The following is a 19,941-nucleotide window of genomic DNA, read 5'->3' as shown; positions in this document are numbered from 1 at the left end:
GGACAAGAAGAATTCGCCCTCTCTCCCAAATGCCTACCCTCTGTGAATGGGGAGGCCACAGACACAAAAGGGAGCGCCACCCAATCCGAGTCATATATAACGTACACCTGGCGGTCCTGTTGGACGCTAAAAACAGCAGTTCGAAAACATACCGTATTTTAAAAATGTATGACGGCCTGGGAGAGCCAGTCATGACAAAACTCTACCATCTGGTGAGCAAGATGCATGAGACTGGCGGAATACCCTCAGACTTCAAGAAGAATATAATAATTCCAATTCCAAAGAAAGCAGGTGTATCAGATGTGAAAATTACCCAACTAACAGTTTAATAAGTCACAGCTGTAAAATACTAACGCGAATTCTTTATAGACGAATGGAAAAACTGGTAAAAGTCGACCTCGAGGGAAGATCAGTTTGGATTCCGTAGAAATGTTGGAACACGTCAGGCAATACTGACCTTACGCCTTATCTTAGAAGAAAGATTAAGGATAGGCAAACCTACGTTTCTAGCATTTGTTGACGTGGAGAAAGCTTTTGACAACGTTGACTAGAATACTCTCTTTCAAATACTGAAGGTGGCAGGGGTAAACTACAGGGAGCGAAAGACTATTTATAATTTGTACAGAAACCAGATGGCAGTTATAAGAATCGAGGGGCATGAAAGGGAAGCAGTGGTTGGGAAAGCAGTGAGCCAGGGTTGTAGCCTATCTCCGATGTTATTCAATCTGTATATTGATCAAACAGTAAAGGAAACAAACGAAACATTCGGAGTAGGTATTAAAATTCACGTAGAATAAATAAAAACTTGGAGGTTCGCCGATGACATTGTAATTCTGTCAGAGACAGCAAAGGACTTGGAAGAGCAGTTGAATGGAATGGACAGTGCTTTGAAAGGAGGATATAAGATGGAGATCAAAAAAGCAAAACGAGGATCATGGAATGTAGTCGAATTAAGTCGGGTGATGCTGAGGGAATTAGATTAGGAAATGAGACAAAGTAGTAAAGGAGTTTTGCTATTTGGGGAGCAAAATAACTGATGATGGTCGAAGTAGAGAGGATATAAAACGTAGACTGGCAATGGAATGGAAAGCGTTTCTGAAGAAGAGAAATTTGTTAACATCGAGTATAGATTTGAGTGTCAGGAAGTCGTTTCTGAAAGTTTTTGTATGGAGTGTAGCCATGTATGGAAATGAAACATGGACGATAAATAGTTTGGACAGGAAGAGAATAGAAACTTTCGAAACGTGGTGCTACAGAAGAATGCTGAAGATTAGATGGGTAGGTCATATAGCTAATGAGGAGGTATCGAACAGAATTGGGGAGAAGAGGAGTTTGTGGCACAACTTGACTAGAAGAAGGGACCGGTTGGTGGGGCATGTTCTGAGGCATCAAGGGATCACCAATTTAGCATTGGAGGGCAGCGTGGAGGGTAATTATCGTATAGGGAGACCAAGAGATGAATACATCAAGCAGATTCAGAAGGGTGTAGGTTGCAGTAAGTACTGGGAGATGAAGAAGCTTGTACAGGATAGAGTAGCGTGGAGAGCTGCATCAAACCAGTCTCAGGGCTGAAGACCAGAACAACAACATGGTGGAGGCGGACTATTTCTAGACGACGAAACACGCAGGGACAAAGTAGCAGCAGGCAGTTACCTTCACTGCAGTGCGTCTGAAGTGTCATGCAGCAGTCAGTAGAGCGGCAGCAAAGTATTGCGCATTGCGTGGATCCCCCGACTTCTAGCCATAGCGGGGTTGAAGCGCCGTGTACGCACAGCGGCGGCGGGTGCCGGGTGGTGCAGGGGCACGCCCCCCATTGATACGCGGCCGGCGGGCGGCGGAGGCGGAGACGCGAGATACGGGCGGGGCGGCGGCGGTCTCGAGACTGGCCGCAGCGCACGCCAATGCCATCCCGCTATTCCTGGGAGACGCGCCCGACACTGACAAGCCGCCAGCTGGCGGCCGGCTGCCGCCACAGCGCAGTGTTTTCGGAACACTGTTTTGCTTCACCCGCGCGTCGTTATGAAGGAACAAGGTGAAGCGTAGTCTCGAGCGCGTCATAAAAGTCGTCCGGTACCTTCCCTATGCTGTTCTACAGAGAGTATGCCAACAGCGGAAACTAACGAAAGTGAATGTACAACATAGGAGAAGCAAAAACGTTTCCAGTAAACACGGTTCCGCAAAAGAGCCACTTGAGAGATCTACACTGAAGAGCCAGAGAAGTCTAATATAGTGTCGCGTCCCCGCAGGTTACCAGTGCCGCAACACAACGTGGCAGGCATTCGACTAACGTCTGAAGTAGTTCAAATGACTCTGAGCACCATGGGAGGTCATCAGTTCCCTAGAACTTACAAGGAGACGGCACGACCGTGGGGTCGGGGATTTGTCCGAAATTTTGTGTGGTGAAAGAGGACCCCTAACACATCAAGTGGTTAAAATGTTAGGAAGCACTACTCGGAAAATCCCGGGAAAAATCGATCCACAGTTTCTTAGGAGCCTTGTGAGTATAAAATGTTAGTCCATTGCCGATCCCCCGTCTGAGTTACATGGTTAGCGCTCGGACTCTTACGCCAGACGTCTCGAGTTCGATTCCTCCTCCGGCACTTTTTTTTCCTTCTGTTGCTTGCAAAATTGCAGCGCATTCTTACAGAAGAATCGTGAAATTAATTCCCGGGAAGATTGTATAATAATTAATACTATAATTCACCGTCAATTATCGTCACAAAATATTCCGAGACGTGATTCAATATGCCTGGTTTTCCTCAAAATTATCAGAAACTCCAAACTTTTTCGTAAATGTCAATGGGGCATGTTTTTGTACAGATTTATCGCGAACGCCCTGTCATTGAAAAAAAAAAAAAATGCCCTTTATATGTTGCGCAAGCTGTGGGAAAAATTATTTCTTTGTTTTTACGATAATTACCTCTGCGGTTCTTGTTTATAATTATATGTATAAACACTAAATGTTTCCCAATCGACTTAGTTATTCTGGTTAAAAACCCAATGTTTCCCCTCATATAATTTACAATTAAAAATGGAAAACGCACCGCCATGAATTATGTTGTTGGACAAAAAGAAAATAATTTTTATTCAATAATGTAATTTGTTAAAGATAATGTAGGCTCGGAAAACTTTCTGAACAATTAGTGGAACAACAAAACAAAATGAAACTGATGAAAAAAAAGTGCCGGAGGAGGAATCGAGCCCGAGACCTCTGGCGTAAGACACCGAGGCCTAAACATCTAAGGCAGGCGGTGGCTCGGCAATGGACCAACAGTTTATACTCATAACGCACCTAAGACACTTTGGATCGATTTTTCCCGGGATTTTCCGAGTACCGCGTCCTAATATTTTAACCACTTGTGGTGTTAGGGGTCCTCTTTCACCACACAAAATTTCGGACAAATCCCCGACCTCACGGTCGTGCCGTCTCCTTGTCAGAACTACTTAAACCTAACTAACCTAAGGACATCACACAAATCCATGTCCGAGGCAGGATTCGAACCTGCGACCGTAGCGGTCGCGCGGTTCCGAACTGAAGCGCCTAGAACCGCTCGGCCACAACGGCGGGCTCTGAAGTAGTGCAGGAGGCAACTGACACCATGAATCCTGCAGGCCCTGTCCACAAATCCATAAGAGTACGAAGGAGTGGGTATCTCTTCTGAACAGCACGTTGCAATGCATCCCAGATATACTGAGAATATACATGTCCGCCGAGTCTGGTGGCCAGCGAAAGTATTCCAGCTGACAACAGTGTTCCTGGAGCCATTCTGTAGCAATTCTGGACGTGTGGGGTGTCGCACTGACCCGATGGAATTGCCCAAGTCGGTCGGAATTAACAGTGGACATGAATGGATGCAGGTGATCAGACTGTGATGCTTACGTACGTGTCACCTGTCGGAGTCTTATCTAGACAAATCAACGGTCCCATACCACTCCAACTGCACACACCCCACCTGCTTGAACAGTCTCCTGGTGACATGCAGCGTACATGGATTCATGACGTTGTGTCCATACCCGTAAACGTCCATCCGCTCAACACAATTTGAAACGAGATTCGTCTGACCACTCAGTATGTTTCCACTCGTCAAGAGTCCATTGTCTGTGTTTACGGGCCAAGACGAGGCGTAAAGCTTTGTGTACACAAGGGTACACGAGTGGGCCTTCGGCTCCGAAAGCCCATATCGTTGATGTTTAGTTGAATGGTTTGCACACTCACATATTGATGGACCAGCATCGAAATCTGCGGCAATTTGAGGAAGAGCTGCATCTGTCTCACGTTCAACGATTCTATTCAAGAGTCGTTGGTTCCGTTCTTGCAGGTTCCCTTTTCCGACCGCAGCGATGTTGGAGACATGATGTTTTACCGGATTCCTGATATTCACGGAACACTCGTGAAAATCCCTGCTTCATCGCTACCTCGGAGATGCTGTGTCTGAATCGCTCGCGCGCTAACACTACATTGAAACTCACTTAAATCTTGATAACCTGGCATTGTAGCAGCAGTAACAGATATAACAACCGCGCCGGACATTTGTTTTCTTATATAGGCATCATCGACCGCAACACCATATTCTGCCTGTTTACATATCATTGTATTTGAATACGCATGCCAATAACAGTTAATTTGGAGCTTCAGTGTACGTGTACATCTGCAAAGATACTCCGCAATCCACTGTATGGTGAATGATGAAGTGTATCACGTACCACTACTAATCATTTCCTTTCGTGTTTCATTGACAAACACAGCGAGGAAAAAACGACTGTCCGCTTACTAGCATCTGTACTGGCCCTTATTTCCTTCATCTTATGTTCCTGTTCTTTGCGCGAAATAATCGTTAGCGGCGGTAGAATAGATCTGCAGCCAGTCTCAAAGGCAGATTTCTAAATTTTCGCTATAGTGCCTCGCTAAAAGACTGTCTTCTCTTCAGCGATTCTCATCTGACTGCATACAACTTTTTAAGTAGGGCAACCACAGCTTTGAGTTAACATCTTGGACACAACTAAACCGCTCTAGCTTTATTTAGTCCTGTGCTTTTTAGACCACTACCGGTTTCGTGGCACTAAAAGCCGTATGTTCAGGTGAACATATAACTAAAACTATAGGAATATTGAGCGTGTAAAGACAGCTGCTCACTATTACAGACCAGGACTGGCAGTAGAAGACAATTCTATGCTTGTTTATTTTTCAGTTTACAATTTAAATTCCCAGATGAACTCCAAACCACTTCATTATACTGTTGACTTCCTCCCGAGTACATCCGCCAGTCTCTTCCACTGCCTTAAGTAAGTGTTTACACACACACACACACACACACACACACACACACACACACACACACACACACAGAGAGAGAGAGAGAGAGAGAGAGAGAGAGGGAGCTGCGTCCAATCACTGTCGGAAAGACACAATAAACCAGCCCAGATCATTGAGGTATAGTACGATCGTGGAAAACGTCGTCGAAAAACGCTTATAATTACCCCAGACTATCTAGGGAGATATTAAATGCGTATCGAGTAAGAGACAAGCTGGCCCTAGCAGATTACTTTCAAAGGGCCACTCTTGTTAATCTTGTTTCATTAAACATCAGGTTAGTGATTTGGTTCTATGGTACCAGAAATCTAGCCTTAAGAATTTCTTGAAAGTTTCTAAAGCCAAAACTTTAATATGTAAAATGTGTCGTCTGCCTTCCATAGAGCACCTCAAGAAACTGAGTGGACGAACAGATCCAACGTTGAGAGATGTAAATAAGCGATCAAATACTTCTGAAATCAGTCAGGTGATTTTGCACCGCAACTCGCTGGTTACGTGTATTGGGCCACTAACTATATTGGGGTTCATGATAATGGATGCTGACAATCACCTAATTACTATTCGCAGCACGAAGAGTAAACTAATTAATGGGCCAGTGATTGGCTATGGAACCAGTAATTAGACAATATCGCCGAACACTGAGGTTGGCGAAGTGTTTCATTCAGCGGAAAGTACCATTTTAAAATCACCGCAAGGAGAATAAAATTGTTAACACTAACCGACGGAGGAAAATGTCACAGAAACTCCTGTTAAATACTACTAATGCACTTTGTCAGAGAGCTCGACGAAGAAACGAAGTAAATACATCGAGGAAAGCACAGCATCTGACTTAAATTCACATCGATATTTGCCGGCGTACCAATCAAATCTGTGCCCTCTGTTCATTGACGTATATGCTACTGTCGGCGAGGTATGTCTATTGAGATGCAGGTTGTTCGTAGGAACGTTCGTTCAGTAAGTCCAGACATGGGATGTTCAGTTCCGTTACACATCCAAAAACATGCTGTACAGTACAGCAAACCTCATAAGTGAAGACCGAGGATTTGATCCAGTCTATTTGTGGAAATGAGCCGGCGTCGACAACACTTGAGGAAAATCGGATACCAATGTTTACATACACACAGATGTAATATATGAACTAAGAGATCTTGGTAGTTTTCCAGTTCGAACTGTGATATTTCGACTCAACCTACAAGGTGGTCGAACTGTTTCTACCTAAAAAAAATCAAGTCACGCTCATCGGGGACACACTGCCAAACAAATACGAGGGTTCCACGGCAGGGCCACAACAAATAACGGAAGTTAAAGTGATTACACGGCCTGTTTCTGCACACAAACGTGAGAAGTTACGTAGATAACCTACAAGGCTTAACTGCGCCAGGATACCATCACACTGCTCCGAAACAAAATGTGCTTTATGATAAAGTTATCTACTTTGAGATTTCGGCACCACACTACTAAGGAAATAATGCATTAAAGCCTATTCCTTATACCCATCGTTTTTCAAGTCGTCTACACCGAGGAGCTGCATTTTAAACATGCTTCCGCATCACAGCGTGATTAGCACAAACTCGTCTGTTAGACAGGAAACGGACTAATTGGAAGTAGCGACATGACCATTGATCTTGTCCTGTACACCTATTTTGGTGGTTCCAGTAGCTGACTGTTGAGGAACCACTTGCCCAAGGCTTTTGACTGTATGACTTAGGGTATCCTATTGCGAAAGTTAAAGCATTAAGGAACAGTAGGCAAACAAGGTTCATGATTTTTATCTTATGTGAATTACAGAAAGCAATGTGTATCAGTTCCATGTCAAATGGATAACAATTGGAAGCAATCAGTGCTCGGCCACAATGAAATTTTCACCCTGCGGCCAGGAAGTTTCAATCAGATTGTCATTCCACCTAGGTTCCATTTCGAGCCGTCTTGTTTCTTATGATTTGGTATCGGTAGTTTATGTTGACCTATATAGCTCAAGGGAAGTGTTCGATTCCAGTGGACATTGTTTTTAGTTGATTTTGGGAAGGTTGTGGTTGTTTTATTTTATCGTTTGGTTTAGTGTCGTCTGTTTATTTTTAGTTTGTCCCCACCCAAAAACACCCAACTTTCCCCACTTCTCCCGTTAGTTTCATTATATTTTTGGAGGAATATATGTTTGATGGTTTTTCGATCTATTTTTGTGTTTTGCCGTCATGTTTACTTCATGACGTCATACTCGCGATATGAGAGTTCTGAATTGTCGTTTCCACCATATTGGTGACGTCATTGGTCAAAGCATACGGATGGAATCGGACGTTTCCGTTAGCCCGGTTAAGGAATAAAAATAGAGCACCAGTCCTCTTACTAAAAAGGCACCAAATGAAATACTCTAAAGCGGACATCTCAAGGGAAGTAGATGATCAACGAATTTGGGAAGATTCAGTACACACAGTTCCGCGCTTCCCATGTAACTCAAAAGCTCCAAAAATAAGTTCCTCAAACAATGAAATACAGGAAGTGGAATGTGTTAGGTAAATCTTTGAGATTACAGGTACATCTCAACTCTGAAACCCACTGTCTACAATTAATGGAGAATTTTAATGTAGCTATGATTACAGTAATTATGATTATTGCCATTGCTAAAGTAAAAATAAAGGAACTAGTTCATCCTGAATATTTCTGTTCACTAATGGGGTACAGAACCGTTTCCTGGGAGAATTCATGTTACGGGGATAGCATTTGCGTAATATATTCTTACATCAATGATATTTGGCGTTAAATTCAGAATATCCATTAATGCCCTTTGTCGCATTCAATAATTCTCTCTCCACAAAAAAGTAGTGAAAAATAATGAAAACCATGAATGTAAATCTAGTACCGAAAGCAACCTCTAGGAAGTCCGCAAGGTGTTAACATCAGTACAGAATGGAGTCAGAGACATGGGTGCACAGGTATTCAACAAGCTATCCGGGCTCATTAAATGGTACGTAGATAACGTAGTGCAGTTTAAATTAAAGAGCTTTCTATTAGGCAATTCCTCAGAGTATCTTCGAGCTAACTATTAAATTTAATGTTTTACGTTAAAGAATAATTAGAATTGGAATTGTAGTACAGCAGTGTTACGTGTTTTCACTGTACTGCACTTAATAGACATCTCTCGGACCACTCTTCTGGTGTGCATGGAATACGACTAACGCAATAGTAAACACGTTTTGAGATCGTAAAGCACACACACACACACACAGAGAGAGAGAGAGAGAGAGAGAGAGAGAGAGAGAGAGAGAGAGAGAGAGAGGAGGGGTGAGGTGGGAGGGGAGGGCTAAGTGGGAAGTGTAATGCCATCGGACTCCCATGGCGAGGGCACCCCTGTCATTACCGCCAGCGCCTGCTGACACAGGGCGAAACGTGCTACGCGCCGGTTAGCGTGCAATCAATACCCATGCAGCAAATTAGTTCCGAGCAGTTGTCGCCCTGTTAATCTATTACCCCGCACAACTGTGTTTGGCTGACCTAAGGCCGCAGCCCAGACGAACCGAGGGCATGTCGCCCACGCGAAAACAGTACTATAGAGGACACTCGAGCCGTTGGCTTCTCACGCACTCTGAGGAAACGAAACGTAGATGGCTTGTCTCTCCACGTCCCCCCTCCCTTTTTCTTATTATTTCGCGGATCACTTTGTCTTGATGCTTTGCTCCACGCCGTATCGCAGCTGACGCACGACGCGCAACAGGCGAACGTAGTTTGAGAGGAAAGACGTGCCAGACAACTTCGGGAAGGTCATCGCTGCGTGGTTTAACGAGTGTACGCCACCCCCCCCACCCCCCCATTTAAATCTATGTAGCAGTGATCTCAAGATGATTGCTACTACAGTCTAGGTAAGTGCAACACAGATTACACACGTCAACATGAGTGCCCTTCACATCTGGTTGGAAGTAGCAACATTTACGCGACAATTTATTTAAAAACCATAGTGCTAACTTATTCATTCCATACAGAAAATGAAATTAACTTCGACACGCTAAATGTGTAACGACAGAAGTCATATTCTTAGCACAGCAATCGAGTTTCTATAATTTACAGAGCCGTTGTCCAGAGTCTACCCCAATAAGATAAAATAGCTAATATTGCGTTAAAAAAGAAAAACGTTGGAATATAAAAGCACAATGACAGTAGCACGAGTTCTTCCTATCACCTTCTTAAGCTTGGACTCGAATTATACTACCAAATCGAAAAAACCACCTCGACAGATGGAGAATGCTGCACCCTTTCTCAATTTTACTATGGGACTTCAACCCAAAATATCCAAACAGAACAAGAGGTTGAACAAATTACAACGTAGACGTAGCTTTCCTTCTGATTTTAACTTCCATGCTTGAAGAACTAAATGCAGGACCGGAACTTCATTTTACTTTGAAACATCCAGCGACATATCTGAGTTACGAAATTATCACACTGATACCTATATACGCACAGAACGATGGGCCCGCAAAATAGAACACGGAGACAATGTTATGCAATGATCAGATATAGGTGTCAACAGAAGCTTCAGAAAATTTTCGGAAATAACAGAAGCCAGGAAATCTCACAGAGCAATAGCACATCGATCTAGCTTACTCTCAGCGACAAGCGAAAAGTTCGCCACTACTATTAAGAACTTGTCACTTGGGTGCAACGGACAGCCTACAAAGAAAAGTGGAAAGAAAAAGACGTGTACTGGTAAATCATCCAACAGCAACGGTCAGAAAAAGAGAAAGCGATTCATAAATCTGATCTAACGTGGCGAACTTCTTTGATAGCACAGAGCACACAACATTCTTTCGACGCACTGATTACCGTAGGTAAACAAGCAGCAAGCGCGTGAGGAACCAAACACTTAGTAGCTGACTGGAATGTAGATATCACTAATCCCTCATATATATAAGAAGAATGCAGTAACTATAGCAAGGTGGAGGAGCCCGAACTGTACACAGAGCACAGAGCGGATGGAGAAATTAGTTGTAGCTGACACAGCAAATTTGAGTGAAATGTCTAATTGCCTCGCGTATTATAGTTATGGTTAGGGATCACTAATGCAAACATAACGCCTGAACAGCTGTAGTGTAGGGTGGCAAACGCAATCGTTCCTCACAGCAAATGGAAGGCATGATTTGGAAAATCTATGCTCAAAATACAACGGTACACAATTTATACCACGGTTTTACAATGGTCTTTCAGACACGGCGTACACACGTTGGGAGGCGCATCGAACTTTCACGCTTGAGTTAAACCCTGGACGCCTTATTTTAAAGACCCGGGCCCCGATACCAATTTATTAAATAACTGTGACTATAGGCTTCAAAGCTTAATGAAATATCTATCGTATGGTCAAGGTTTTCCCCCCTGAATCTGTGCACTGCACACAGTTTCACAAGTTAGAACTTGCTGGTTATCTGTCACGCATTCTGCGAGGCAAAAACCTGGCCCACTCTCAAACGTCAAAATGGAAGAACGATTGCGTTGTGCCGAATACAGTACAATGAGATACAAATAAAACTATTACTACGAGCGAAATTTTATATAACGAAACCCATATCTCAGCGCAGACGATACAAAAATACTACCAAAAAGGTAACACGTGACATCCTCAAGCCAAAAGCCAATGGCTCATCTGTCTGTAATGTTTCCTCTTGTTAAAAGCACAAACTTGCTCTCTGTTGTCTACGAAAAGTGACAGCCGTATTGGTAGCGGACACAAAAAGACGTAATGCCCACACTTTGATGTTCGTCAAAATATGGCCGCATACAACTTTATTATATTAAAAGCACGAGAGTGAAACCGGAAAAGTAAACGGTAAATTCCGGCATGATACATTTGGAAGAGCAGCTACAACTGCAGCGACGACACGGGAAATCCATTACGATATCAATGTGTATCTAATGATGTGTTGTTCCTTATTACCTCACTTCGACATTTACACGTTCCCATCGCCATGTGGGGCCAAACCGGTTAAGAAACCGTGATTCGAAATGTCTACGAGAAATAAAGTGAGAGATTTAAGACTGACGACGAAAATTATCATTGAACGTTCTTTCCAGTTCGCAAACAAAATAAGGTTACGATAAATGCCTCATAAATATCGATACAAAGTTTAAAAATGTCACCCATTCACAAACTTTCCACGACTGCGGCGGTAACCACATGAAGGGAAAAGGAAGGAAAGAAAAGGTGAAAGGTAAAGGTACCTCCACTCCTCCCCCCCCCCCCCCAAAAAAAATCATGATTATTTTGTAGGTTGTATACAATATATGTACACAATGACCATAAAAAGTCTCGCCCCAAACTTGTCCAATATAGAAGTTTTATGAATTTTCTTTGCAGAATTAATCTGGAACAGTGCATCACACATGGCATGAACGAAGCTTTACAGCACGCTGCACATCGTACTGTTACTACACAACAGTTACTTGGAATTCGCATTCATTGGTTTCGCCATCTAACAACCAAATCATTACCATCCAACTCCACCTCGGGCTACACTATGGATTACAGTTCTCTCTGGCCGCAATCAGTATATCAAATCCTAGCCGAAATGGAGCAATCGGTCTTCGCTTCCTTGTAGGAACACCCCGCTAATTAACCTACAGCAACTCCATGTACCATTCAGTAGACCGGGCCATCCGAAGGGGGCTGCAAACCATACTCATTGTTCGCAAAGAGCTCAGTAATTTTAATCACTGCGCCACGCGGACACTATCTACTTAGTCGCTTGTCTAGCGAGCAGGCTCAAGTGCCATACCGACGGTTGTGCGACAGGCGTGCAGACACATTCCTAACAGCACGCAGAGATAAGCAAGGACTCGTGCGGGAACTTACCGTTAGACACGTTGGTCCTGGTGTCGCCGACGCCGTTGCCCGCGGCGGAAGCGTCGGCCCGCGACCCAGGCAGGGGCGTTTCGTCCTCGTCCCTCGTCGCACTCAGGAAGCGGCCTATGCGTTCGCGAATGGCGGCCTCCGTGTCGTCGTCTATCTCCTCGTCCTCAAAGTAACCGCTCTCGTGTTCTGTGTTCTTGTGAACACCCATGGCGGCAGAGGCCGAACAGCCACTCTCCGCCGCCGTCGCAGCAGCAGTGTCAACCGTCACAGGCATACGACGGCCGTCACAGGTCACGCAAAGTGGCGAAGATCGCGAGTCAACTCGATGTGTGCGAGGAGCACTGCCCGCATAGCTCTGTACTTTGGCGCAGGCCAGCTTGACTACCGGACTGTCCTGGCTCAGAAATCACTGGCGTACAAACCGCGGTACAAAGTCAAACAGTCCAGTGCCGAGCACTTCCACAAAATCACAGTTTCGCAAGTCACAGTTCGGCACCTCTCGACCACTGATGTACAAACACAAAAAGATCAAATCACACTACTAAGTATCAAACAGCCTGCCATCGGACGTTCCACAATAGCACGAAAAATGTTCCACTAGCGACTGTGTAACAGTGCGCAACTATCAAAAATACTTTGTCTCACTCGGGTGGAGAAAATCAGATCGCTCCGGGTCTGAGAATCAGTCTTCAGTATGTAGGTCAAGAACTTCCGCCAGCGGAGTCGCACTAAACAAATCAAATCTCAGAACTTCGAAACTGCCGAAATCACAGTTTCAATACAGACGCGAAAATATCCAAGCGAACACTATCCTCGGAACACAAAAAAACAATACTCCTTTCCGCACTTGTCCGTTAACGAGGCAAGAAATAAACTCCCATCCGCTGGATCCAAAACTTTCTCCTTCAACTGCAAAGTATCACTTTTCAGGTCACAGAACTACTTCTTACGTTCTGTGAGTGGCACACAAAAACACAGGTCAGAATGATACGCAGTTCCGTAGCGTGATGCACAAAAATCGTAAACGAAATGAAACTTCACTAATAATCACAATCTGCAAACAAAGAACAAAAAACCACTGTAATCCAAGGCGGCGTTGTAGTTGAGAGGCACAGACGGCGTTCCTTTTGTTATTCGTCAAAACGACTTTTGTAGTTCCACAGCTGTCGCTGTTGTCAACAAGGAAGTAGCGGACGCTAGCGCTCACGCTGCACGTGTTGTCGTCTCAGCGGACGGCTAGCGACTAATCAGAGTCCAGCACTCGATCAGCTGTTCGCTCACGACAGCTTGCGAAAGGGCGGCACACTGCGCATGCGCAGTGGCAAGCGACGGCCTCCCCCACTACCGGACGCCATAGCTGCCCCCACCACAACTCTCCAGCGTCGCCAACCTTGCCGCAGCAAAAACCTAGCGTGTAAATAACAGTCGACTTGGCGTCTGCTCCTGCCGTGCGCGCTTTGTCAGCTTTTATTTGCTGCCTGCAGAGACATAACTGAAGAAGTAAAGGAAATCAACGGCTCAGCCCGATTAAGTATTGTTAACAGCTGTTACTGTAGACAAAAATAATCAGACGGCTTCCCTGCACTCTGTGGATTTCTCGGGCGCTTCGTTTGTTTGTCATTCGCATAGCCAATGTGGACGATACAACTTGCTGATAACACAACAACTGGCACAGGGGCGTAGGGGGATATTGATACTGAGACACGGTAGTACGGAGGAAACGACGAACTGCAGTAGATTATTGTTCAAGTCCATTTGAAAATGCTCACTGGATAAAGCGTTCTGAACATACTGTTTGGGCAGCAGTTTCTCAACTGATGTGCTCTTTAATCACGCTGTTCTCTTCTCCCATCTTGTAGTAATTTTAAACAGGTAAGTTTTCACTGTTCAATAAAACTGCCTGTACTCATTATGCCAGATAGGCGACAATGTTTCGACCATGTTCATTCGAGAGCCAGCTTCGTCATCCCAGTCTTCACCTTTACTTTACGGATATAACGGAAAACCATCTAAACACGCAAGCAGACGCTTGGAAAAACTGGCTACTACGATAATTCACGCATCGTTAAGTGGTGGGATAGTACTGGAATACGGTGACGTTATGCGCTGTTGCGATGGGCTCACACAATGCCTCGTTGGATACTGTCAGAAGTAGGCCTAATAGATGGAAGAGTATTCCATTCTGTTTTAATTTCTAGTGTAGTAAGGAGCATATACGAATGAAAGAAAAGGCTACCGTTCTGATAATCAGATGGCCGTCTATGACCTACGTTAAAATTAATTTTCATCGCCGGTTTGAGAATACTGCTCAAGTGGCGTAAGGAAGTGAAAGATGAACTTTTTATTCTTAACAGTTTTTAATTAAATAAAGTAAAACTGTCTGAGTAATTACTGTACTGCGTCTATGTAGTTTATTCAGTGAGGTTGTGCAAGGGTAAGGTGCTAGGGTCATTCGGGAGGAAGGTTGTTAATATTTACATTTCCCATGCTTTCACTAAATGAAAATCCCGGGATGGTTCTTTTAAAAGATCACGGCGGTTTTCCTATCATATATATCCCTTGTCAGAGCCTGAGCTAATGACCTTGAGGTCGGCGTATTCCGAAAAAGTGGGATCTACAGACATAGCGGAACGTATCCTACTTTAGACATTTCGTATTCAAGGAACACACTTCCGGTAAATGACGTAAATATTGCTACAACAAAACTGTGGATGAATTCCTTCTTTTTTCATGACGACAAAACTGTTGTTCTGTCCCTAACGATGTAGACGACAGCAGCACATTAACATGTAGCTTCCCTTCCGAATGACTGCTGTTTAGCAGCGTAAGCTATTAAAGTCAGTATGCACTTAACTGTTAGAGGGAAGCCGCAGTATACTTAGTCGAAGTGATGTAAGGATATAAGGCTAGAAAAACAAGAACTAACGACAGTGCTGTGGATTTATTTACAGAACGCGCTGCTTTCATTACTAATTTACTTGATGTTTCTGGTACAGGATTGTTTTTTGGGAAATGGACAACAAGTAGGTGGCACTTTTGCAACCATCTGCATTTAACCCTTTCAGACTTGAATTTTTTTCTGGAGGAAGGATGTTTTTATAATGACTGTGGGATGCAAGGTTTATACAAAAATATGTACCCGTATCAAAACATACTTTGTACAATCGGTTTCATTTTATGGACAAAAATAACTAATTACAAAGTATTTTTTATTGTAATCAACATTAAAATGATCATTCAATAATTACTGCCCAAAAAACAACACCAGTATTTAGTTATGCATTGGACTGTAGAGAACCAACCACGATCGTATATTCCGGTGCTCACGAGCTGCTGCGCACTGCTACGGCCACTTGCTGATATGTTCATAGTGATGCCCAACAGTTGGCAGCACTTGCGCATGATGAAAAGGCTGAACATTCACAAGTGTGTACCTCAGGTTTCCATTGGGAAAGATGTTTCCTTTGCAGCTAAGACACAGTAAAAGTTAATGTACACAACTGTAGCCAGAGGGTCTGTAAGGGTTAAACAGGGATGGTAACGTTATGATAAGATTCTCCCAGAAAGAGACTGAGTTCGGCCGCACACCGCCTTTTCCAGCTCTCTGGTTCTCTTGTCCATTTTTGGTAACAAACTGCAGCCAACACTATTCAGTCGAATGTAATCGTTTGTTTGCACTCTTCTCAAAGTGCTCACAAAATTATAAATGTTGATTTGATTCAAAACGTGAATTAAAACTAGATTGAAAGCTCTCGCATGCGTTCGTCGTTCTCCAAAGCGCAGAGGATTCGTCTGCGCAAACAGAAGGCGAGAAACATGCAATTTCCTCGTCAATATAATCTTCCAATAGATAGTCGGAGAACTGCATCAGTAATGAATCTTCTGTCATGATACTCATAAGATCACAAAACGCATTTCCTACCTCTTCATGTTTTACGTACGTTAAAGAGAAGCAATAGTGAAGCCATTTCCCTTTTTCACACTCTTTATCCTTGCAAACTGTGCCAAGTCCAAGTCTCTCAATTTTACGCCACCTGTTAAAGAAAGAAGAAAAAAAAAATTCAATACCTACAATTTTCAATACTACTGAGGGGGAAAAATTCGAACAACTGGTTCGCTACTAATTAGCACCAATGAATGCCTATTCCAGATGCAACTTTTTTCTCATTCACATAATTTCGTGAGCAAAGAAGTTTTATGGAAAAAAACAGCTGTTATAATTTATCACTAGATGGTGTTCATTTGAAAACTGATGAAAGTTAAGTACTTACTGCCGTCCATAAATACTAACAAACTTCTCGTAATATTTTCTAATCAGTGTATTATAACATTTACTGACTCTAAGACTTATTTTAGAAGCTAGATTAAGAAAAGGCAAACCTACGTTTCTAGCATTTGTAGACTTACAGAAAGCTTTTGACAATGTTGACTGAAATACTCCCTTTCAAATTCTAAAGGTGGTAGGGGTACAATACAGAGAGCGAAGGGCTATTTATTATTTGTACAGAAACCAGATGGCAGTTATAAGAGTCGAGGGACATGAAAGGGAAGCAGTGGTTGGAAAGGGAGTGAGACAGGGTTGTAGCCTCTCCCCGATGTTGTTCAATCTGTATATTGAGCAAGCAGTAAAGGAAGCAAAAGAAAAATTCGGAGTAGGTAGTAAAATCCATGGAGAAGAAATAAAAAGTTTAAGGTTCGCCGATGACATTGTAATTCTGTCAGAGACAGCAAAGGACTTGAAAGAGCAGTTGAACGGAATGGACAGTGTCTTGAAAGGAGGATACAAGATGAACATCAACAAAAGTAAAACGAGGATAATGGAATGTAGTCGAATTAAGTCGGGTGATGCTGAGGGAATTAGATTTGAAAATGAGACACTTAAAGTAGTAAAGGAGTTTTGCTATTTGGGGAGCAAAATAACTGATGATGGTCGAAGTAGAGAGGATATAAAATGTAGACTGGCAATGGCAAGGAAAGCGTTTCTGGAGAGAGAAATTTGTTAACATCGAGTATAGATTTAAGTGTCAGGAAGTCGTTTCTGAATGTATTTGTATTGAGTGTAGCCATGTATGGAAGTGAAACATGGATGATATATAGTTTGGACAAGAAGAGAATAGAAGCTTTCGAAATGTGGTGCTACAGAAGAATGCTGAAGATCAAATGTGTAGATGACATAACTAATGAGGAGGTATTGAATAGAACTGGGGAGAAGAGGAGTTTGTGGCACAACTTGACTAGAAGAAAGGATCGGTTGGTAGGACATGTTCTGAGACATCAAGGGATCACCAATTCAGCATTGGAGGGCAGCGTGGAGGGTAAAAATCGTAGAGGTAGACCAAGAGATGAATACAGTAAGCAGATTCAGAAGGATGTAGGCTGCAGTAGGTACTGGGAGATGAAGAAGCTTGCACAGGATAGAGTAGCATGAACCCAGTCTCAGGACTGGAGACCACAACAACAACAACATTTACTGACGCAGGCAATCAGTATTTGAAAAGAGATACAGAACTAATGGCTTTTATTAGTGTCATGTAACTAAGGTCGAATGTAAACCCAATATTATACAGTATTCTTTAACAAAATGAATGGGCGCGTTTTTCAGATTTGTAACTACAATTCTATGGTGGACAGTTAACAAAGAAATATACTCAGTTTTCTGTGATTTGGTAAATATTCTTAAATAATCATTCGATAACACACTGTAGACAACTATGTGTAACGTCTGTAAAGTGGTGGTCTTTTCATGAAGAAAAACAGTCAACACTGCCTAGAGTCCCAAGCGAAACTATATTGTGTTAGTATAAGATAAAAAAAAAGATGGAAAAATGAAAGAAAACTTTCCAAGCTTGGGAGAGATGAAACCCGCAGCCAACTATTTCATTCTCGAGAAAGACTGCATTAACAGCTCCGTGGATTGCTGCCTAAAAATCAAGCACGAATATTTTTGCTTCGAAGCACATTCTTTTGTTTAAACATTCCTGTTTAACACAACCCGGAACACTGACGTACGTTGGCGCCTTTTTGTCTTTCAAAAGACAGAAAACCAGTGGAATACACATCCCACAGCTGTACTTATACAGGGTAAATAATTGCAAGAAAAATTTTGGTGTATAATCAAATGTGCCACCCATTAGAACTATGTCCTATAACGAATATTTGACTCCGTTGAAAAAAATATCAAACCTGAGTCAGAATCATTTTTCAATACAAATTCCTATCTTTTATTGTCTTCGTGTTATTAGAACTGACCGCTAAGTGTACCTCCTCTGTGGCACTTAAACCTTGTGCTGGCAATATTGTTTCTTATGTATGTTACATCTCGATGAGTCAAGATGTTGACCAAATGGCTCTGCTCCACCTCCTAATTAATGAGTTTTGCCGGTCGCTCGTCAATATCACATGTAGCTTTCGATTTTGTTGAATTCGAAACTGATTTTCTTCCTAAGTCTTGCACTAAATATGGATCATGACTACGATTTCCGTAGCACCTCGACAAAACATGGTGATTCCCTAAAGCAAAAATTTTTGCATTGCAGTTATTCTTAGAGTATCTCCATCCGTGCCGCGCGGGGTTTGCCGAGCGGGTTTTGGCGCTGCAGTCATGGACTGGCCTGGCGGAGGTTCGAGTCCTCCCTCGGGCATGGTTGTGTGTGTTTGTCCTTAGGATAATTTAGGTTAAGTAGTGTGTAAGGTTAGGGACTGATGACCTTAGCAGTTAAGTCCCATCAGATTTCACACACATTTGAACATTTTTGAATCTCCAGCCCTGCTCGCCAGTCGATTTCGCCTCCCTATAGCGTCTAAAGGTGAAATTTTTGTAAACAAGGAATTGATGCCTTTCACTAAATAATGTCTTTACACTGTCCTCCATATTCAGTTTAACTCTCCTACGCGTTTAACAAAACTTCATGCTGAAACTCGGCACTACGTACTATTCACGGGCGGACACGAACAAAGCAGCAGTAACAAGCGTACTGGGTCTATGGAGGCGTTGCCGGTCGCACCTTTTAGGTGGGAAGCCGCAGGTCTGCGCTCTTCAACCTGAAGAGAAAGTTGCTCAGTTCGTTTGCGGGGATAAGTGAGGCCTAATCTTGCCTAATGTTGCTCAGTTCGTGTCCGGCCGCCTTTTCTACGATACTCTGGATGAACTATTGCCTTCTATACAAAGCGCTCTTTTCAGAAAATACGAAGTGAGGTGTCCAGGCCGATTTCTAGGAAACATTGCGAACAGCCTGCAATTCTTTCTTTTTAATCTGGTGTTCACTGTAATCGAAATAAGGAAGGAAGGAGCAACCTATGATGAGATAACAAAGAGATACGGGCCTTAAGCTTTCACTTACTAGTAAACAGACGTAAAGCAAGTTACAGAGATTTCCTATTTTGAGTCAGATAGTTTATAAAACATACCCAGTGTACCAGTTTCTGATTAACATTGCGAGGACAGCGACATCTATACCAGGTTGGATTAAAAACTAGTATAAATTTCTTCGAAATAGCTGGAAGTTTTGTGAAACAACATTGTTGGGAACAAACTTAATGTTCAAGCTGCACCTCTCCACTGTTCTCCGCACCTACAAAACCTTAGTCCGTTCCATTCTCTCCTATGCAAATGTTATTTAGATATCTGTCGAACCAAATCTTTAGAAGTCTCTCCAAATCCCTGAACGCTATGCACTCGGCCTTGCTTTCTGGATCCGTATACCGTCTACCACGAGGAAGCACTACAACCTCATCAAATACCCATCCCTCCTCAGCGGCATCGAACATCTCTTATCTTATTCTATCCTCAAACTAGGTT

The 19,941-nt window shown here is 43.1% G+C and overlaps 1 protein-coding gene across 1 annotated transcript in view; it reads right to left on the bottom strand.

Annotated features, from left to right (window-relative positions):
* The window catches only part of LOC126334818 (ribosomal protein S6 kinase alpha-5-like), a 389,839-nt gene extending 376,387 nt beyond the window's left edge, over positions 1-13,452 (bottom strand). The window contains exon 1 of the mRNA XM_049997461.1: positions 12,144-13,452. Within this exon, the coding sequence (XP_049853418.1) occupies positions 12,144-12,417 (274 nt within the window). The 5' untranslated portion in view covers positions 12,418-13,452. The remainder of the gene's footprint in view (positions 1-12,143) is intronic.
* Positions 13,453-19,941: the final 6,489 nt, after the last annotated feature.

This window comes from Schistocerca gregaria, chromosome 2, assembly GCF_023897955.1.
Source record: "Schistocerca gregaria isolate iqSchGreg1 chromosome 2, iqSchGreg1.2, whole genome shotgun sequence".
Lineage (NCBI taxonomy): Eukaryota > Metazoa > Arthropoda > Insecta > Orthoptera > Acrididae > Schistocerca > Schistocerca gregaria.
Note: the sequence above shows the minus strand (reverse complement) of the source record. Positions and strands in the feature narration are given on the sequence as shown.